This window comes from Salvelinus namaycush, chromosome 3 (assembly GCF_016432855.1).
Source record: "Salvelinus namaycush isolate Seneca chromosome 3, SaNama_1.0, whole genome shotgun sequence".
NCBI lineage: Eukaryota > Metazoa > Chordata > Actinopteri > Salmoniformes > Salmonidae > Salvelinus > Salvelinus namaycush.
In genome coordinates, this window is record NC_052309.1 from 49,432,845 (window position 1) to 49,452,344 (window position 19,500).

The 19,500-nt window shown below is 43.1% G+C and overlaps 1 protein-coding gene across 2 annotated transcripts in view; it reads right to left on the bottom strand.

Moving 5' to 3' along the window:
* Positions 1 to 19,500, bottom strand: part of LOC120044394 (gamma-aminobutyric acid receptor subunit beta-2) — a 76,235-nt gene that overhangs the window by 22,451 nt on the left and 34,284 nt on the right. For both annotated transcript variants that reach the window (XM_038989024.1, XM_038989026.1), the window contains exon 5: positions 5,816 to 5,898. In XM_038989024.1, the coding sequence (XP_038844952.1) occupies positions 5,816 to 5,898 (83 nt within the window). The remainder of the gene's footprint in view (positions 1 to 5,815; positions 5,899 to 19,500) is intronic.

Genomic DNA, 19,500 nt, shown 5'->3' on the forward strand with positions numbered 1-19,500 from the left:
ATTGAATACTTATTGCCTCAAGACGTTTCATCTTTTCAGTTTTTATTAATTAGCTAAAATTTTGAAAAAAACAACATAATTCCACTTTGACTCCACAATAATTTTCTAATTCAGGCTGTAACACAACATAATGTAGAAAAAGTCAAGGGGTGTGAATACTTTATCAAGAGCACTGTATGTAATACATTTATAAGGCAAAACTTGTATCTAGTAACTGCTGATTGCCCCTTTAACTGGAGAGAGCACAGAAAAAGTCCAAATCCAAAACAGCTGATGCATATTCCCCCTGCATGTGCTTGGGAGGTTCTTCTTAAACATGACTAAAATTATTGTTTGATACCGATGGTTCAAAGCTACTTTAATCTTATTCCTGGTGTCCAATTAAAAGCTTGGCTCTAAAGTCTGGCAGTGTGCAGTGAGCTATCTATCTTCAGCTCAGCAGGTTGGCAAACGTGCAGGAGCGGCAAAAGGAACATCTAAGGCACAAAATAAACTCCAGTGTACAAACTGTTCAGACCCCAGAGGACATTTGTGGTTTCTAAAAGAGGGATATCATAGCGGTGCTGCTCTCTATACGTTGTGCACCGCTGGTGCTGAAAATGTAACTATTACTTGGTGGAACATTGAGATGATCATTTCATGATTTCACACTGACAACAGCGTAAAACCACCCCAATAATGTGGCATCTCAACTTTTGCCAAGACATCTTAGAAAGAAAAACAGCATGTAGGTGGCATTATCCGCTCGAACACAACATATGTTCTCCAAAATGGTACAAAGGTGCAATTTAATCTCTCTTTCTCTCAAAATAGGTCATTTGAATGCCTCAAAGTTGTCAGAGAATAAAATAATGTACTCAAGGTTGTCTGGACAATGATTACATAATGATATTCATAGATATATTTGAGAAAAAGGGGTTCAGAAAGAAGCAAAATGTAATCTAATATACTGCACCTACATTTGGCACTGGCAGCTCGATTTAAACAGTGTAGTAGTCCATACAGTATGCTTTAATAACACAGGTCTGTGTATGTACTAAACTATGCAACTATTATAACATGCCTATATGACTGCAGGAGTTTGACATTGTTCAACAGGGCCGGATTTAGCCTTCTGGGGGCCCTAAGCAAGATTGTTGTTTTTGTTGACTCTCTTGCACTGGCTCTCTGCACACTCACTGGACTCTACCCATACACTCACACATACTACACCGACACCAGCACAAACACACATACACTCACACTACATACGCTCACACACACACAAAAAAAATACACAAACATGCATATTGATGCAACACACACACACACACACACACATATACACTCTGCCAAACTAGACACTCTAATGTACTTGTCCTCTTGCTCAGTTGTGCACCGGGGCCTCCCACTCCTTTCAGAAGAAAGTTATTTGTTTCTGGCCATTTTGAGCCTGTAATCGAACCCACAAATGTTGATGCTCCAGATACTCAACTAGTCTAAAGAAGGCCAGTTTTATTGCTTCTTCAATCAGAATAACAGTTTTCAGCTGTGCTAACATAATTGCAAAAGTGTTTTCTAATGATCAATTAGTCTTTAAAAATGATAAACTTGAACTAGCTAACACAACGTGCCATTGGAACACAGGAGTGATGGTTACTGATAATGGGCCTCTGTACGCCAACGTAGATATTCCATAAAATCTGCCGTTTCCAGGTACAATAGTCATTTACAACATAAACAAAGTCTACACTGTATTTCTGATAAATTTTATTTTATTCGACAAAAAAATAGCTTTTCTTTCAAAAACAAGGACATTTCTAAGTGACCACAAACTTTTGAATGGTAGTGTACATTTTGGGAGGGGGTTGGAGGCCACCTAGCGCCCTGGGGCCCTAAGCGACCGCTTAAGTTGTTTGTGCCTGGAGCCGGCCATGTTGTTGAATAATACAGCCCATGGTTATCGCTTCCCAAATATATGTTATGTGGACAACTGCACTTACTACAGCCGAGAGTTACGTACATGCATTATAGAGAAGCCGGGAAGAAACCACTACCCAACATGAGAACACCAGTCTCATCACACACTCCAGGGAGAGAACAAGTCTGCACCAAAGACGTATTTCATTACAATCAAATTAATATGAAGACAGAGGGGCATATTAGTGGAACAATTTATAGAAGGAGAGTAACTAATTGCATCACAATAATTGTATTGTGCATATTAAGTGCTCTCACAATAATGATTTGAGTAATTAAGTGTTGGATATTTATTATTGCTTGCAGACATATACTGTATCTTGGGCAGTGTACTGTATACAGGTGCCCTGTAATTACCCCTCTCTTTACCCAGTCAAAATGTAATCACGTTTCTGATGCTTCATCCTCTCTTCCCTTCCACCTTCTGAACCCGACAAAGTGTAACCGATGTGAAATGGCTAGCTAGTTAGCGGTGGTGCGCGCTAATAGCGTTTCAATCGGTGACGTCACTCACTTTGAGACCTTGAAGTAGTGGTTCCCCTTGCTCTGCAAGGGCCGCGGCTTTTGTGGAGCGATGGGTAACGATGCTTCGCGGGTGACTGTTGTTGATGTGTGCAGAGGGTCCCTGGTTCGCGCCCAGGTCGGGGCGAGGGGACGGACTAAAGTTATACTGTTACATTGATGCTGTTGACCCGGATCACTGGTTGCTGCGGAAAAGGAGGAGGTCGAAAGGGGGGTGAGTGTAACTGATGTGAAATGGCTAGCTAGTTAGCGGTGGTGCGCGGAAATAGCGTTTCAATCGGTGGCGTCACTCGCTTTGAGACCTTGAAGTAGTGGTTCGCCTTGCTCTGCAAGGGCCGCAGCTTTTGTGGAGCGATGGGTAACGATGCTTCGTGGGTGACTGTTGTTGATGTGTGCAGAGGGTCCCTGGTTCGCGCCCGGGTCGGGGCGAGGGGACGGACTAAAGTTATACTGTTACAAAAGCTTCCATCTCACAATATGTGATATCTTCAGAAGCCATCTGAACTACCTATATGCATGCATCAGCTCTAACAGGCATGAAGAGAAATACATACAGTGCATTCAGAAAGTATTCAGACCCCTTTACTTTTCCCACATGTTGTTACGTTAAAACCTTATTCTAAAATGGATTAAATAGTTTTTTCCCCCCTCATCAATCTACACAGAATACCCCATAATGACAAAGCAAAAACAGGTTTTAGATATTTTTGCTCCAAAGAAAACGGCTACAAGCTTGTCACACCTGTATTTGGGGAGTTTCTCCCTTTCTTCTCTGCAGATCATCTCAAGCTCTGTCAGGTTGGATGGAGAGTATTGCTGCACAGCTATTTTCAGGTCTCTCCAGAGATGTTCAATCAGGTTCATGTCCGGGCTCTTGCTGGGCCACTCAAGGACATTCAGAGACTTGTCCTGAAGCCACTACTGCGTTGTTTTGGCTGTGTGCTTAGGGTCATTGTCTTGTTGGAAGGTGAACCTTTGCCCAGTCTGACGTCCTGAGCGCTCTGGAGCAGGATTTCATCAAGGATCTCTCTGTACTTTCCTCAGTTCATCTTTCCCTCGATCCTGGTGGTTGCTTGGTGGTTCCAAACTTCTTCTATTTAAGAATGATGGAGGCCACTGTGTTTTTGGGAACCTTCAATGCTGCAGAAATTTGTGCCTCGACACAATCCTGTCTCGGAGTTCTACAGACTTGACTTTTTGCTCTGATATGCACTGTCAACTGTGGGACCTTATATAGACACGTGTGTGCTTTTCCATGTCCAATCAATTGAATTTACCACAGGTGGACTCCAATCAAGTTGTAGAAGCTCATTTACTGCATTTCTATACAATTTAAAAACTCTAAAATGCTATTTGGAGAACAGGAAAAGCAAGCAAAACTTTGCCCAGCTATTAGCACGTTGGTTGCTATAGCTTCATTCTGCTCAGTCGATCTACAAACACATAACCTATTAGCTACACAATTAGCCGCTACACATTAACTCAGCACCGGGATTGAAAACTATAATTTAATTCGTATAGAGAGATCTCTTAGCATAAAAATGATTTTATTAAGAAAATATATATATTTTCTTTACAGAACACATTATTTCTTACAGTTTTAAAAGCTAATTTCCTGCAATTTTACATGGATAATGCCATGTTAATATGATGTCTGAGTGAGTGACTAATAAAATCAATTGGGTCTCCCTGGAGGTCAGGGCCCCTGGGCACATGCCCTGTGTGCCTGGTCGGTCATCCGGCCATGATTACTACAAGTTTAGATAGCTGGCTAGACTAACTACACTAATTTACCAATCACTTTTTTTTTTACTGACATTGGCTAATTGAGTGACTGTCAGTGAGTGACATATAACAAGAGATAAACTGCTGATGCAGGACCAATTTTCAAAAATTGCACCTTGTGTATTCTACTATTCTAACTTTCAAGTTGAGACCCCAACTGATAATACTGATATGTAGCTATGGCCCTGGCTGTATGTAATAACACTTGCAGACAGAAGAGCTACAGTACCTAATCTGCATCTTATTTCACATTTCCACACCCACTTCCTAGGGGACTTCTAAATGTGATTTACAACATGCCATTTAAGTATGTTTTGGTTATGTTCCTTCCCCCGTATTCTGTTTCATTCAATAGGCAGCAGACCTTTACAAGTTACAAAACAAGAACATTTCAATATTATGAATATTCTATTAACGCTGCTTTGTAAGGTAATTGAATAATTATAATAAATGAATTAACTTCTGAAAAAAAGACGAAGCAGATGAAGCCTCGTGTTTTTCTACTTTTATTCGGGAGTCGCTGTTGCGCTCGGGAATAAGTCAGCCACCAAAATGAAGGAGTAGGCTGAAGTGTTTGAGAGCTGAAGTGTTCTGAGGCATGTACACTCCCATACACTCTCTGTCCCTGGCTGTTATGCCTTCAGCTACTGAGCCATGTCTGAACAGCAGTTGAACAGGACCACACTGGAACATTTGCCTCCACAAAACTACACTCTCGACAAAGGCAAAACAGGTCCCAATTAGATTTGATTAGGTCATTTTTGTTCACTGTATTCCTAATACGGAGAAACAATGGATGCACAATGTTAGTTGGTTCTGTCAAGATAAAGGTCGACATCATTAGGAGAATGCAAATGTAGCGCTGTTGCCCCATGCTCTTGCATTGCATGACCTTTCAAATTGTAGCTATATTTCCAAAGATGAGAAATCTAGTAAAAAACATTGATATGCTGTTTGGGAACTGAAGTGATTCAGCAAGAACGAAATAGCCTACTCACTAATGCAGACCAGAAACAAGAATGAATAAAAGAGTGGAAGATGATATTTTTTGGATTGAAATGTTTGTTTTCTGGTTTGATTTCTTAAAGTGATACATGTGGGGTAATGAAAGGCCATAAAGCATTTACCAAGCTGTTGAGAAAGGAATACACTTTTCTAAAAGCAGCATTTACAGTAGACCTTGGCCTCCAAATGACCTGCCTTGTTTGGTCTCATTTCTTGCACAGCATTGTTATGCGGAAATCCCTGAATTGCCGAAGTGATGCAAAATAGTACACTGTCAAATCTGCTGACAGGAAACACTGTTCATTTCCCCTCATGTGGCCACATTTACTGTACAGCTACACATTCTTACAGAGATGGTTCATGTCCATGAGTGGTTTCAAGGTTTGAGATATTATTGTGTTATTGTAACTGACTAGAGATTGTATGCCTTACACTGTGGATTCCATATATGTACAGTTCTAGTACAGAGCATTGGTTTGGCACATGCTGTTTCCCATTTATGCCAATTCAAATCAAATTGAAAGCGAGAAATATAGAAACTCACAGCTCTCTATCTCCAATGTGCAGTTTTGCTCGTCCAGTGGATATCGTCTCAGGTCCATCATACAAGCTGCTGTAGTGGTGATCCTGAAGAGAAGGGGGAGAAAAAATACATTGTCAAGAGTCTGTACAGACCAAGGAGGTCACATTGAAGGTTCAAGTGGTCCTCAGCACTGCCGATGGGATCCTAACTTCACTTTACTCTGTAATTGCTTAATTGCAGCTTTAGGTCCAAGGCCGATTAGTATAGTATGAAGACAATTTCCTACAATCAAAATATCAATCAGTATCTGGGCCCTGGGTCTAGCAGATAACTACATCCTAGTAGCAAGGACACATATTGCTACTAAACGGCTTGGCTTTTTATAGCAGCGTCAGGAGCTTCTTCATAATGTACTGCTCTCATACTGTACCTTGTCAGTGTACAGATAAAGTAAATGGTGTGATGAAGTCGACGATAACCATTAGCTGATATCGATCCCCAGTTAAATCAACGTTGGATCAATCTCTAGATTACCTCAACCTTATTTAGCAGCTATGACACTGCAGCAGCACTTCCAGCAAGATTAGACAATTCAAAATAAAGAGCTAATTCATTTTCAAAGTTTCCCAGACACATGACGAAGAAAGACAATACAAAACAACGGTTATTTACGAACCAGCCCGTCTACAGTGGTGTGTCTATAGAGCAGGTGAGTAAGCCTACAGCTGCACGCGAGTAAATATGAACTTTTTATCTAGCCTGCTCTCATCATACAGTATGTTGCCAGATAAATAAGCAGTACATGACTACAGAAACACTAAACAAGCCATACACGATTCTGTATCTGTAGGTGCAGTCCATGGGGCCACGGATTAAAAGGCCAAACCTAATCCTTTTCCCGAAGGTAGCATTCTTTAAATAATCCCACTGTGCACGCTCCAGGTTCCCCTACCTGAGAGGTGAATCACTCCCTAGCTAGCTGCAGGCCAGCAAGGCCAACCAGGATAGCTACTGGTAACAGTCCCACACTGCACTAAATCACTCAGCGACATACTGTATCCTCTGGATGCTGCTACGCTACATTTGTAGGATCTTCACATCGATTGGGGAACTCCTGTTCTGGTCCTGAGGAGCTGGGTGCACAGGCTTTTATTCCAGCCCATTACTAAACTAAGCCAATTCAAAATATCAACAATGAATTTCTTCAGTCGGGACCATGATTATCTGAATCAGGTCGGTACGGAAGGGCTGCAATAAAGGTCTGACAACCAGTTGTTCTTCAGGACTAGATGGAGAGCTCTGACGTTGTCGGACCATAAGCGACCTTGTTGACTAACCTGTGAGGCAATGTTGAAAGGAGTGGGTCGAGAGTGTCCATATTACTAAGGAATTAACATGGTCCACACACACCAACACAGTCGTGAAGAAGGCATGACAACGCCTCTTCCCCCTCGGGAAGCTGAAAAGATTTGGCATGGGCCCTCAAATCCTCAAAAGGTTATACAGCTGCAACATTGAGAGCATATTGACAGGCTGCATCACCACTTGGTATGGCAACTGCTTGGCGTCCGACCGCAAAGTGCTACAGAGGGTAGTGCGTATGGCCGAGTACATCACTGGGGCCAAGCTCCCTGCCATCCAGGACCTCTATACCAGGCGGTGTTAGAGGAAGGCCCTAAAGATTGTCAAAGACTCCAGCCACCAAAATCATGGACTGTTGTCTCTGCTACCGCACAGCAAGAAGTACAGATGCACCAAGTCTGGAACCAATAGTACACTGAACAGCATCTACCCGCAAGCCATAAGACTCCTAAATAGTTAACCAAATAGCTGCCCAGACTGTCTGCTTTGACCCTTTTTGCAGGGGGTGTCCCAAGGATGTCCCAAGGATCCCAGATAGCACAGACCAAGGCTGAAATTCCTTGAGGTCATAGGTGAAAGCTTACTGTATACAGTGCATATGGAAAGTATTCAGACCCCTTGACTTTTTCCACATTGTGTTATGTTACAGCCTTATTCTAAAATTGATTAAATTCCATCATCAATCTCCACACAATACCCCATAATGAGAAAGCAAAAGCAGGTTTTATAATTTTTTGCAAATGTTTTAAAAATAAAAAACAGAAAAAACATATTTATGTAAGTATTCAGGCCCTTTGCTATGAGCTCTGATACAGGATTGTGTCGAGACACAAATCTGGCAAAGGGTACCGAAACATTTCTGCAGCATTGAAGGTCCCCAAGAACACAGTGGCCTCCATCATTCTTAAATGGAAGAAGAATGGAACCACCAAGAATCTTCCTAGAACTGGCCGCCCGGCCAAACTGAGCAATCGGGGGAGAAGGGCCTTGGTCAGGGATGTGACCAAGAACCCGATGGTCACTCTGACAGAGCTCCAGAGTGCCTCTGTGGAGATGGGAGAACCTTCCAGAAGGACAACCATCTCTGCAGCACTCCACCAATCAGGCATTTATGGTAGAGTGGCCAGACGGAACCCACTCCTCAGTAAAAGGAACATGACAGCTCACTTGGAGTTTGCCAAAAGGCACCTAAAGGACTCTCAGATCATAAGAAACAAGATTCTCTAGTCTGATGAAACCAAGTTTGAACTCTTTGGCCTGAATGCCAAGCGTCACGTCTGGAGGAAACTTGGCACCATCTCTACGGTGAAGCATGGTGGTGGCAGCATCATGCTGTGGGGATGTTTATCAGCAGCAGGGACTGGGAGACTAGTCAGGATCGAGGGAAAGATGAACTGAGCAAAGTACATAGAGATCCTTGATGAAATCCTGCTCAGGACCTCAGACTGGGGCGAAGGTTCACCTTCCAATAGGACAATGACCCTAAGCACACAGCCAAGACAACGCAGGAGTGGCTTCGGGCCAAGTCTCTGAATGTCCTTGATTGGCCCAGCAAGAGCCCTGACATGAACCCGATCGAACATCTCTGGAGAAACCTGAAAATAGCTGTGCAGCAACGCTCCCCATCCAACCTGACAGAGCTTGAGAGGATCTGCAAAGAAGAAAGGGAGAAACTCCCCAAATACAGGTGTGCAAAGCTTGTAGCATCATACCCAAGAAGACTGTAATCGCTGACAAAGGAGCTTCAACAAAGTACTGAGTAAAGGGTTTGAATACTTATGGAAATGCGATATATCCTATTTTTATTGTTCATATATGTGCATACATTTCTAAAAAACTGTTTTTGCTTTGGCATTATGGGGTGTTGTGTTTAGATTGATGAGGGAAAAAAACAATTTAATACATTTTAAAATAAGGCTGTAATGTAACAAAATGTGGAAAAAGTCAAGGGGTCTGATTACTTTCCGAATGTATTGTATATTCTTATTGACACAGAGCCCACTAACAAGACATAGATATCAGGAGAGAAAAGATGAGGGTGATGGTGAGAGACGGTTTGGGAGTATTCAGCTCCGAGTCAAATCTATTTTTATCTCGTAAAGAATCAGCTGTGTAGTGCTCGGGCAAAAAACTAAAAGTGCACCCAGGGAGGGGCCCCAGGACCAATTTTGGTAACCCTGGAAGTCTACTGGCATAACTCAACAAGAACAAAGCAAATGGATGATGTGAATACTTGCAAAAAAACTATTTGAGATCTCGAAATCAACTTCTCGTGCCCTCTAGTCAGTGTTCTGAAGACAACATAATGACTGTGGCAATTAACTCGAAAAACAGAGCTGCATCGTAGAAAATATACAAAAATGTTCTTTGCAAATGTGCAGCCTATTGCAAAAACGGTCTAAAGTGCTTTTTAAATGATGTACTACCATTATCATTCCAATATTATTAACATACCTGTCCATTTATTCTCCTGCAGTGTTCATTATCATCAGAATTAAAGCATTAAAATTACTAATGGCAATCATATAGTCCTGGATCTAGTTATAGGTTCTGGCACATCCTGATATTACACCAGGTGCCAAACAGCCATTAAACCTGAACACTATAATTCTTTATGCCAGATACTGGCATAAAGATCATTAAGTGTGCAGATGACAACTCCAGGGTGCTTTTATAGCAGCTTAAATGAACATTGCCAAAGGTAGAAGGATGCACAAAGCTGACCTTAAACGTTCCACTGGTTCAATCAATGTCGTTTCCATGTCATTTCAATGAAATTAGGTTGAACCAACATTGGATAGATGTTGAATTGACTTCTTTGCCCAGTGGGTTCCTTTCCCCCCTCATCCCAGTAGGCAGAAACAGTACAAACTGATTGAAATGACTGTTGTTTCAACCAGTTTCTTGTCGTGAAGATGGTTTGCCTGATGAGGTGTTTAGCACTCTAGTCTGATCACATAAACGATCTCCCATTTCCCCCGGTCTGTGTTTGGACCTTTTGCACACACTCCTATTTGTAAGCCAAATGTCTGACTGTGATGTTCTTTTAGAAAACACAATGCATTCGAAACACATTTTTATGGGCTTTTAGGGGTCTGAATATTAGGCCACATTTGTTTACCCCGCAGAATGTGGAGATAACGGTGTTTCAAATGGTAACTTTGGAGAGTTGTGAAACATTTATGCAAGGTCTTGGTGTGACCCAAGGGGGACAGGGCACCTTTAAAACCAAATTACTCTCTGTCTGTGTTTACTGGGGCTTTAAAGGGCACACACTGAACTGTAACACCTGTATCAGAAACACTGGGAGAGTCATTGAGTGCCAACACAGGGGACTGTTTACGCTCGTACAAGAGGTCTGCCGTAGATGAACCCAATGCTATCTTCAACAGCAGCATGATTCTACGTTCTGTATGTAAGACAGAATGATTACTTTGCCTATTCGTAGGGTCCAGAGTTTTTCTTAATCAGCTTGCGTGGTCAGGAGAAACTCTTAGGCCAAACGAAGTCAATCATCCACACAGAGGACAGAGCAGCTTTTATCACACTGGAACTGTTTCGACACTGTAATACCAGTAATGAGTGACTAGATAAGATCAGCGTATCCATCAGGCAGGAGCAGGAACAGAAAGCGCTGATAGAGAATGAGTAATAGGGAGTGGAGTAACTCTCCCTGGCTCTGGTCTTGTGCGTGAAGAGAAGGTGGACACCCACAGTCGGTGCTGCCAGCCAGCCACGGCCCTGCATGGCAACATGGGTAATCGTCTAAACCCACCTGACGACACTGATAAATGCCGGCCAGCGGAGAGGCTCATCTTGGAGCCCAATCCTCTGCGGTATGGCACAGAGATAATCACCTGCTCCCTGCTTTCTACGCACCTGTCTCTCTCTATCATCCACCACCGTCCTCACACTACAGCCGAGACGAGGTCAACACATCCTTCAGCTCTGCTCTACACCACAGGAGTGGTCAGTGTGTACAACACTCTCACTCTCAACTTATAGTTTGGAGATCTGGGCCAATAACTCATTATAAATTGGTATATTGGTCAACCACTAGTTGATTTCAAGTAACAGTAGATGGGCCAACTCGGTGCACTGGGTCTTTGCGTCATATTTCCCATGAATCAGAATGACAGGTATTCTCTCATAGCCTATGTCAGGTAGCTACATAGTTGGCAGCAGCGATCAGGTTATTATTAGCTAATCAGGCTCAAATAAAATAAGTAAAATTACCATCTAATTATATGATGTTCTTGAGCACATTCATGGGGCACACTCATATTCATGTTCTTTATAATATCACATTTTAGCACAAACACATTGTTCGTCATCACCATCCGTCTCTACCAGCGAGAGATAATAGGCAACTTATTTGAGATCATGAAAGCAGACCAGAGAATGGTTGGTTGATGCTCTCAGTGGTAGCAAAGCCAAAATTATTTTTGCATGAGCAAACGGCCGATCACAAGGATGTCAAGTGTAGAATTAACTGTTTACATGTCACAGACCTTCCCTTTACAGTACCTGCGATGAGCAACACCTCAATGCCCTAAACACTGTCTGTATTGCACTGTATTGTACCTCAATCCACACTGTGAGAGGGATTGGGCTTCTGTGAAATAGATAATCAGACAGTGGAATGTCCCATCAGATAATCTCACAAGAAACTGAAAACCAGGCCTACAGATTCTCCATCTGAGCAGGCCTACAAATGATCCATCTCACGTCACTTCACGTCGCACCTGTCAATTATCTGTGTTTATATATAAGATACTGTAGCACTGACCTACAACACAAGAAAAAAAAGGTTCCAGAGGTCAATCCCAGTTTGATCCCTTATCCGATCGTTAATCTAATACAGGCACCATCCTGCCAAAAATACATATGGTAAACAGAGGTTAACAGGAGGGAGTATGGCACTGATTTATGACCACATACAGATTGGGATAGTATTAATGTGTTAATCTCATGTCCCCACAAAACGCAATGCTCTGTTTCTGTAGGTGTAGTAGTACTTAACAGGCCGAACTCTCGCATGACACAGAGACAGATCTTGTCACAAAGCCAGTTAATATCAATGAAGAAATGGAAAAAAATACCTTTTTGTCGTTTCAAATAACACACTCCAGAGGTTCTGTACCCAGGAGTGGCCTAGATCTTTGAGCCTCTGAGGTCGAGATGAATGTTCTATTTCCGCCTGTGGTCACCCTGTCTTTGTTAGCAGTAATTTCCCTCCGATGCATCTGCTGCAGCTGATGTGGCTTCTGACTTCCAAGTGTTTAACCAAGGAGCAAATTGGCGGTTACTTGCCAGCAACTTTCTGATCTCTGTGTCAAGATGGAGTCAATGGAGTAGAATTTGAGCAAACGCCTTTGGCACAGTCTTCAAAGGAGTGTGTACACATACAGTGGTAGGCCAGTACTGTTAATGTGAGTGTGTGTAGCAGCGTCTGTCTCTGCTTGTGTATCTGTGTGTGTGTTTGTGTGTGTTTGTGTGCGCGCACTTGAGCGTGGTCTGTGTCTCCGTGAATATTTACTTCAAGCATTAATTGATGTACAAAATAATTGTTCACGTTTCCAACATAACCCTCGGTTGCTTGGTTACTGACTACAAGCGGTGCCAAGCGAGCCCCATATGGCTGTCCACCTACTGTGACCTCAAGTGCCAGGCAGCGCGCCTGGACTCTGGCACGGGCTCAGTGCACATTATGGCAGGGGTTTTGGGTCACACTAGGATCCGGCACCCCTCTGGAGCTCCAGAAGTTTGAGGTCAGAACAGCGACCTCAGGGAGGGGAGGAGGGCACCAGGGCCCGGGGGAAGGAGAGACAGACCCATCAAATCCATCCACATGTCTTCTCAACCCACGTCTACTGCTGTCTGTTCTGTTTTCACACACAGGCATCAGCACTTCTCCCTTGGACATATTTTCACACAATATTTTGTTCATTATGTCTGGTCACCTTGGTTTTCGTACTGCTGGTCTTTCCTGATGAATGTTTGGGACATGGGTTAATATATTTTCACATGGATAGGCAATACAATGCTGTTCAATGCTCAAGCGTCATTCCCCCCTTTAACAGAGCAAGCACATCATTAATAGCGTCTGTTTATGCATGAAAAACATATAACGGTTTTTAAAAAACAATTATGAATTCATGAAAGTCTTCTCACTTGGCATTGTCATTTTCTAAGGAGTGAGAGGGGATCAATTTTACCTCAAGTCACCTGTGCTGGGCACATGCGGTGCTAGCAGTACGATAAATTCTCAATATTTTACTTTAGAATTCTTCATTGTTTTCTTGGACTACTTTTCTTTGTGCTCCTCTGCAGTGACTCAAGACAACAGCTACTTGAACAAAGAGCAATCATGTTCATAACACTGAGTGTCTGTCTGTCTGCCTGCAGAAATACAACACAAATACAAACCCAAGCCTTGTTTCATGTGCTGCTCTGTAGCGGATTGAGGCTTGTGCAAACAAAAAGGCATATTTTTTAACCTTGCTAATTCCATAGTTCTCTTTTCAATTGCTTTCCTTTGAAAGGTCAACAAGAATCTTTATTGTTGGGCCGAAAGAAATGCCCTTGAATAAGTGAATTTCAATGTTTAATATCAAACCAGGCTGCTTTATCAAAAACACGGTCTCAGCATGTCAACAAAAGCTCATTTGAATACACACTGGGGCATAAAAGCCTGTATTGTTTGCTTTGTAGTGGACTGTAATCATTCTGCAGGCGAATTGGCAGCTCAATGGCGAATAAATGAGTTTGGCAAATTTGAATATTCATCATGTATTTGTGCACAGTGGCTGTGTCAGCGATCAGGAAACACTACATGCACTGAATCCAATTAAGATTCCAATGAAAGGCATGTATGAAAAGATCTAGCAGCACTATTGTAATGCATATTGTGTTTTTATGTGGATGCTGCATGTAGAACAGTCTGACCACTCAACAGAGGTAATCTGCATCTCACTGAGGAGGAATAGCGAGGTCATGGAAAGAAAGGGCATGATTCCCGGTTACATGACTGGGTCAGCCAACCTACACAGTTATATTATTACAACAATATGCAAATGTGTGAATTGCATTTTTCAAAACAGATCTGTGAGAAACAACTATTAAAATGCCATGCGGATGTACACCATTGTTGCCTGTCTGATAATAGAAAATCAAATACATTTTGGTTTGTCACATGCGCCGAATACAACAAATGTGTAGACTTTACCGTGAAATGCTTGCTTGCGAAACCTTCCCAACGATACAGAGTTAAAAAATTCAAATAATAGCACAACCGGAATATATATACACAAGAATGGAGCTATATACAGCGAGTACCAGAACAAGATCACTGTGCAGAGGTATGAGGTCTTTGAGGTAGACATGTACATAAAGGAAGGTTAAAGTGACTAGACATCAGGATAGATAATAATAATATTAAGATAAAGAACACAGTATCAGCATATAATGAGTTAAAAAATGTGTGTATGTGTTGTGTCGGTATGCATGTGTGTGTGTTATGTGTGTATGTGTAGGTTTTGTGTGAGAGTGACAGTGTAGTGTTTGTGAGTGAGTGAGTATATAGTTTGTATAGTCTTGTGAATGTGCATAGACTCAGTCCAAAATAGGGTCTGTGCAGATAGTCCGGGTAACCGTTTAATTAACTATTTAGCAGTCATGGCTATTTAACAATTTTATGCCTTGGAGGTAGAAGCTGTCTAGGAGCCTGTTGGTCCAAGAGCTGATGATCCGGTACCGTTTGCCGGACGGTAGCAGAGTGAACAGTCTTTGGCTTGCGTGGTTGGAGTCTTTAGCAATGTTTTGGGCCTTTATCTGATATCTAGGTTTTGGATGGCAGGGAGCTCAGCCCCAGTGATGTACTGGGCTGTCTGCACCACCCTCTGTAGCATTTGCAATACCAAGCGGTGATGCAGCCAGTCAAGATGCTCTCAATGGTGCAGCTGTATAACTTTTTGAGGATCCGAGGGCCCATGCCAAATCTTTTCAGCCTCCTGAGGGGGAAGAGGCCCTGCCGTGCCCCCTTTACAACTGCACAGGTGTGTGTGGACGCACCCTGGTATTTTGTCTGGTCTGGCGGCCTTGCGAGGGTTAACCTGTTTAAAAGTTTTACTCACATCATTTTGCTTATTTGGGAGATCAGCATCACTGGGCATCTCATGGCTGGGTTTCCCTTTGTAATATGTTATCATCTGCAAGCTCCTTAAAAAAGTATATAATATTAGACACAACCATGCCGGGTGTCAGGGTTGGAGGATTTCAATTGAACAATATTTTCACTGTGACCTCCTCCTCCACCTTCACATCCACCTACACCATAAATCTCATTCCTACCATCACTTAAAGATTCACTCCGGGATCTTAAGCACAAGAAATGTGTAACATATTGCACAAATTGGATTTGTACCATATCAGACAAAATGGATGACATAGTAAAAAAAATTGGATGACTTAGTACACAAAAAATGGGGACCCGTTTTGGCTCATGAGCACCACTTTCAAAACTACTGGCTGAAATTATACAAAAGTTTGAGAGTACAGTGGCTTGTGAAAGTATTCCCCCTTGGGTTTTTTCCTATTTTGTTGCCTTACAACCTGGAACTAAAATAGACTTTTGGGGGGGTTGTATCATGTGATTTACACAACATGCCTAACACTTTGAAAATGCTAAATAGTATTTATTGTGTAACAAACAAACAATACAAAAAAACTGAAAACTTGAGCGTGCATAACTATTCACCCCCCAAAGTCAATACTTTGTAGAGCCACCATTTACAGCAATTACAGCTGCAAGTCTCTTGAGGTGTGTTTCTATAACCTTGGCACATCTAGCCACTGGGATTTTTGCCCATTCTTCAAGGCAAAACTGCTCCAGCTCCTTCAAGTGGGATAGGTTCCGCTGGTGTACAGCAATCTTTAAGTCAAACCACAGATTCTCAATTGGATTGAGTTCTGAGCTTTGACTAGGCCATTCCAAGACATTTCAATGTTTCCCCTTAAACCACACGAGTGTTGCTTTAGCAGCACGCTTAGGGTCATTGTCCTGCTGGAAGGTGAACCTCCGTCACAGCCTCAAATCTCTGGAAGACTGAAACAGGTTTCCCTCAAGAATTTCTCTGAATTTAGCGCCATCCATCATTCCTTCAATTCTGACCAGTTTCCCAGTTCCTGCTGATGGTATTCTTGGGGTGATGAGAGGTGTTGGGTTTCCACCAGACATAGCATTTTCCTTGATGGCCAAAAAGCTCAATTTTAGTCTCATCTGACCAGAGTACCTTCTTCCATATGTTTGGGGAGTCTCCCACGTGCCTTTTGGCAAACACCAAACGTACTTGTTTATTTTTTTCTTTCAGCAATGGCTTTTTTTCTGGCCAGTCTTCTGTAAAGCCCATCTCTGTGGAGTGTGTGGCTTAAAGTGGTCCAATGGACAGATACTCAAATCTCCACTGTGGAGCTTTGCAGCTCCTTAAGGGTTAACTTTGGTCTCTTTGTTGCCTCTCTGATTAATGCCCTCCTTGCCTGGTCCGTGAGTTTTGGTGGGCGGCGCTCACTTAACAGGTTTGTTGTGGTGCCATATTCTTTCCATTTTTTAATAGTGGATTTAATGGTGCTCTGTGGGATGTTCAAAGTTTTGGATATTTTTTTATAACCCAACCCTGATCTGTACTTCTCCACAACTTTGTCCCTGACCTGTTTGTAGAACTCCTTGGTCTTCATGGTGCCGCTTGCTTTGTGGTGCCCCTTACTTAGTGGTGTTGCAGACTCTGGTGCCTTTCAGAACAGGTGTATATATACTAAGATCATGTGACAGATCATGTGACACTTAGATTGAACACAGATGGACTTTATTTAACTAATGTGACTTCTGAAGGTAATTGGTTGCACCAGATTGTATTTAGGGGATTCATAGCAAAGGGGGTGAATACATATGCACCCACCACTTTTCCGTTTTTTAATAAAAGAAAAAAAATGTTTTAAACAAGTAATTGTTTAAATTTCACTTTACCAATTTGGACTATTTTGTGTATGTCCATTACATGAAATCCAAATAAAAATCAATTTAAATTACAGGATGTAATGCAACAAAATATGAAAAACGCCAAGGGGGATGAATACTTTTGCAAGCCACTGTATGTCTTTAATCCTTAAGTTATGAAACTCCACTGTGTTATGTGCCAAATTTAACCCCTGCTTTCATGCTACAGCTCTCAAAATAAGTGCTTCTGGTCACGCTGGGCTTGACAGCGGCCTGTGAAGGTCATTAGTCTAAACACAAATACACTGTCAAAGGTCTGTCTCACACTGCTAGTCAGTGTCATCCTCCTCCCCTTCACCCTTCCCTTCGGCCTCATCTAAATTAGCATCCTGTAATCCTTTAGAAACAAGATGAAAATCAATGTAGAAAGGGGATAATTTCCATTCTGCACTCATGACTGAGAGTTGGGAAGCAAGTTCAGGGAGTGAGTGTTTTAATAAATGAAACAAACACGCAACACAAACAAAGCACAGACATGACCCAGGAACAGAAACAATGACGTCTTGCGGAGAAACCAAAGGGAGTGACATATTAAGGGCAGGTAATCAAGGAGGTGATGGAGTCCAGGTGAGTGTCATTATGCGCAGTTGCACACGTGACAGTACCCACTCCCCGACGAGCGGCTCCGGCCGCAGGACGCCGGCCAAGATGACGATCCCTTGGGATCAGGAGCGGACCGGTCACCTCTGCTAAGGCGCGGGAACCTGTCGATCCAGCTGAGGCACGGGAGCATGACGACCTAGAGCGCTGGAGAGAGAGCATACTTGACAGCACCCCCTCCCTGGCGCGTTCGCCTCCAGCCGCAGGACGGCAACCACAGGGACGATCCCGGGGATCCGGAGCAGACCGGTCACATCCGATGAGGCGCAGAAACCTGATGAGCTGGCTGAGACCTCCCCGGTTGCCTCGGTCGAGGCACGGGAACCTATTCATTCATCTGAGGCATGGAAGGCTATCGATCCCGCTGAGGTATGGAAACCCGTCGGGCCAACTGAGACATGGGAATCCGACAAACCGGTCGAGACCTCTCAGGTAGCTCCGGCTCCTACACCCAGACCAGACATCATCTCCAACACAAAAACGAAACAAAAAAAATCATTCCCTGATGCTTCCCTTTGTTGAGTCGTCATTCTGTAACGATGTACGCTGAGAGTCGGGAAGCAAGTTCAGGGAGTGTGTGTTTTAATAAATAAAAGAAACAAACACGTAACATAAACAACGCACAGACATGACCCAGGAACAGAAACAATGACAACTGGGGGAGAAACCAAAGGGAGTGAAATATAAAGGTATCATTGTGTAACGATGGTGACAGGTGTGTGCCATAACAAGCAGCCTGGTAACCTAGAGGCCGGAGAGGGAGCACACGTGACAATGACTTGACTTCTAAAGCCACCTCTGCTTAATGTGATTTTTCCGCACAACGATCGGGGAATAAAAGAGTCATTTTCCAGTAGCTAGGTAAAAAAGGCATGCTCTCTCTCCATTACACCCAGATTACTAAATTCAGCAAAAAAAGAAATGTCCTCTCACTGTCAACTGCATTTCTTTTTCAGCAAACTTAACATGTATATATTTGTATGAACATAACAAGATTCAACAACTGAGACATAAACTGAACAAGTTCCACATACATGTGACGAAAATAAATGTAATAATATGTCCCTGAACAAGGGGGGTTCAAAATCAAAAGTAACAGTCAGTATCTGGTGTACTGCAGTGCATCTCCTCCTCATGGACTACACCAGATTTGCCAGTTCTTGCTGTGAGATGTTACCCCACTCTTCCACCAAGGCACCTGCAAGTTCCCGGACATTTCTGGGGGGAATGGCCCTAGCCCTCACCCTCCGATCCAACAGGTCAAGGAGATTGAGATCCGGGCTCTTCGCTGGCCATGGCAGAACACTGACATTTCTGTCTTGCCGGAAATCATGCACAGAACGAGCAGTATGGCTGGTGGCATTGTCATGCTGGAGGGTCATGTCAGGATGAGCCTGCAGGAAGGGTACCACATGAGGGAGGAGGATGTCTTCCCTGTAACGCACAGCGTTGAGATTGCCTGCAATGACAACAAGCTCAGTCCGATGATGCTGTGACACACCGCCCCAGACCATAACGGACTCTCCAACTCCAAATCCATCCCGCTCCAGAGTACAGACCTCGGTGTAACGCTCATTCCTTCGACGATAAACGCGAATCCGACCATCACCCCTGGTGAGACAAAAACGTGACTCGTTGGTGAATAGCACTTTTTGCCGGTCCTGTCTGGTCCAGCGACGGTGGGTTTGTG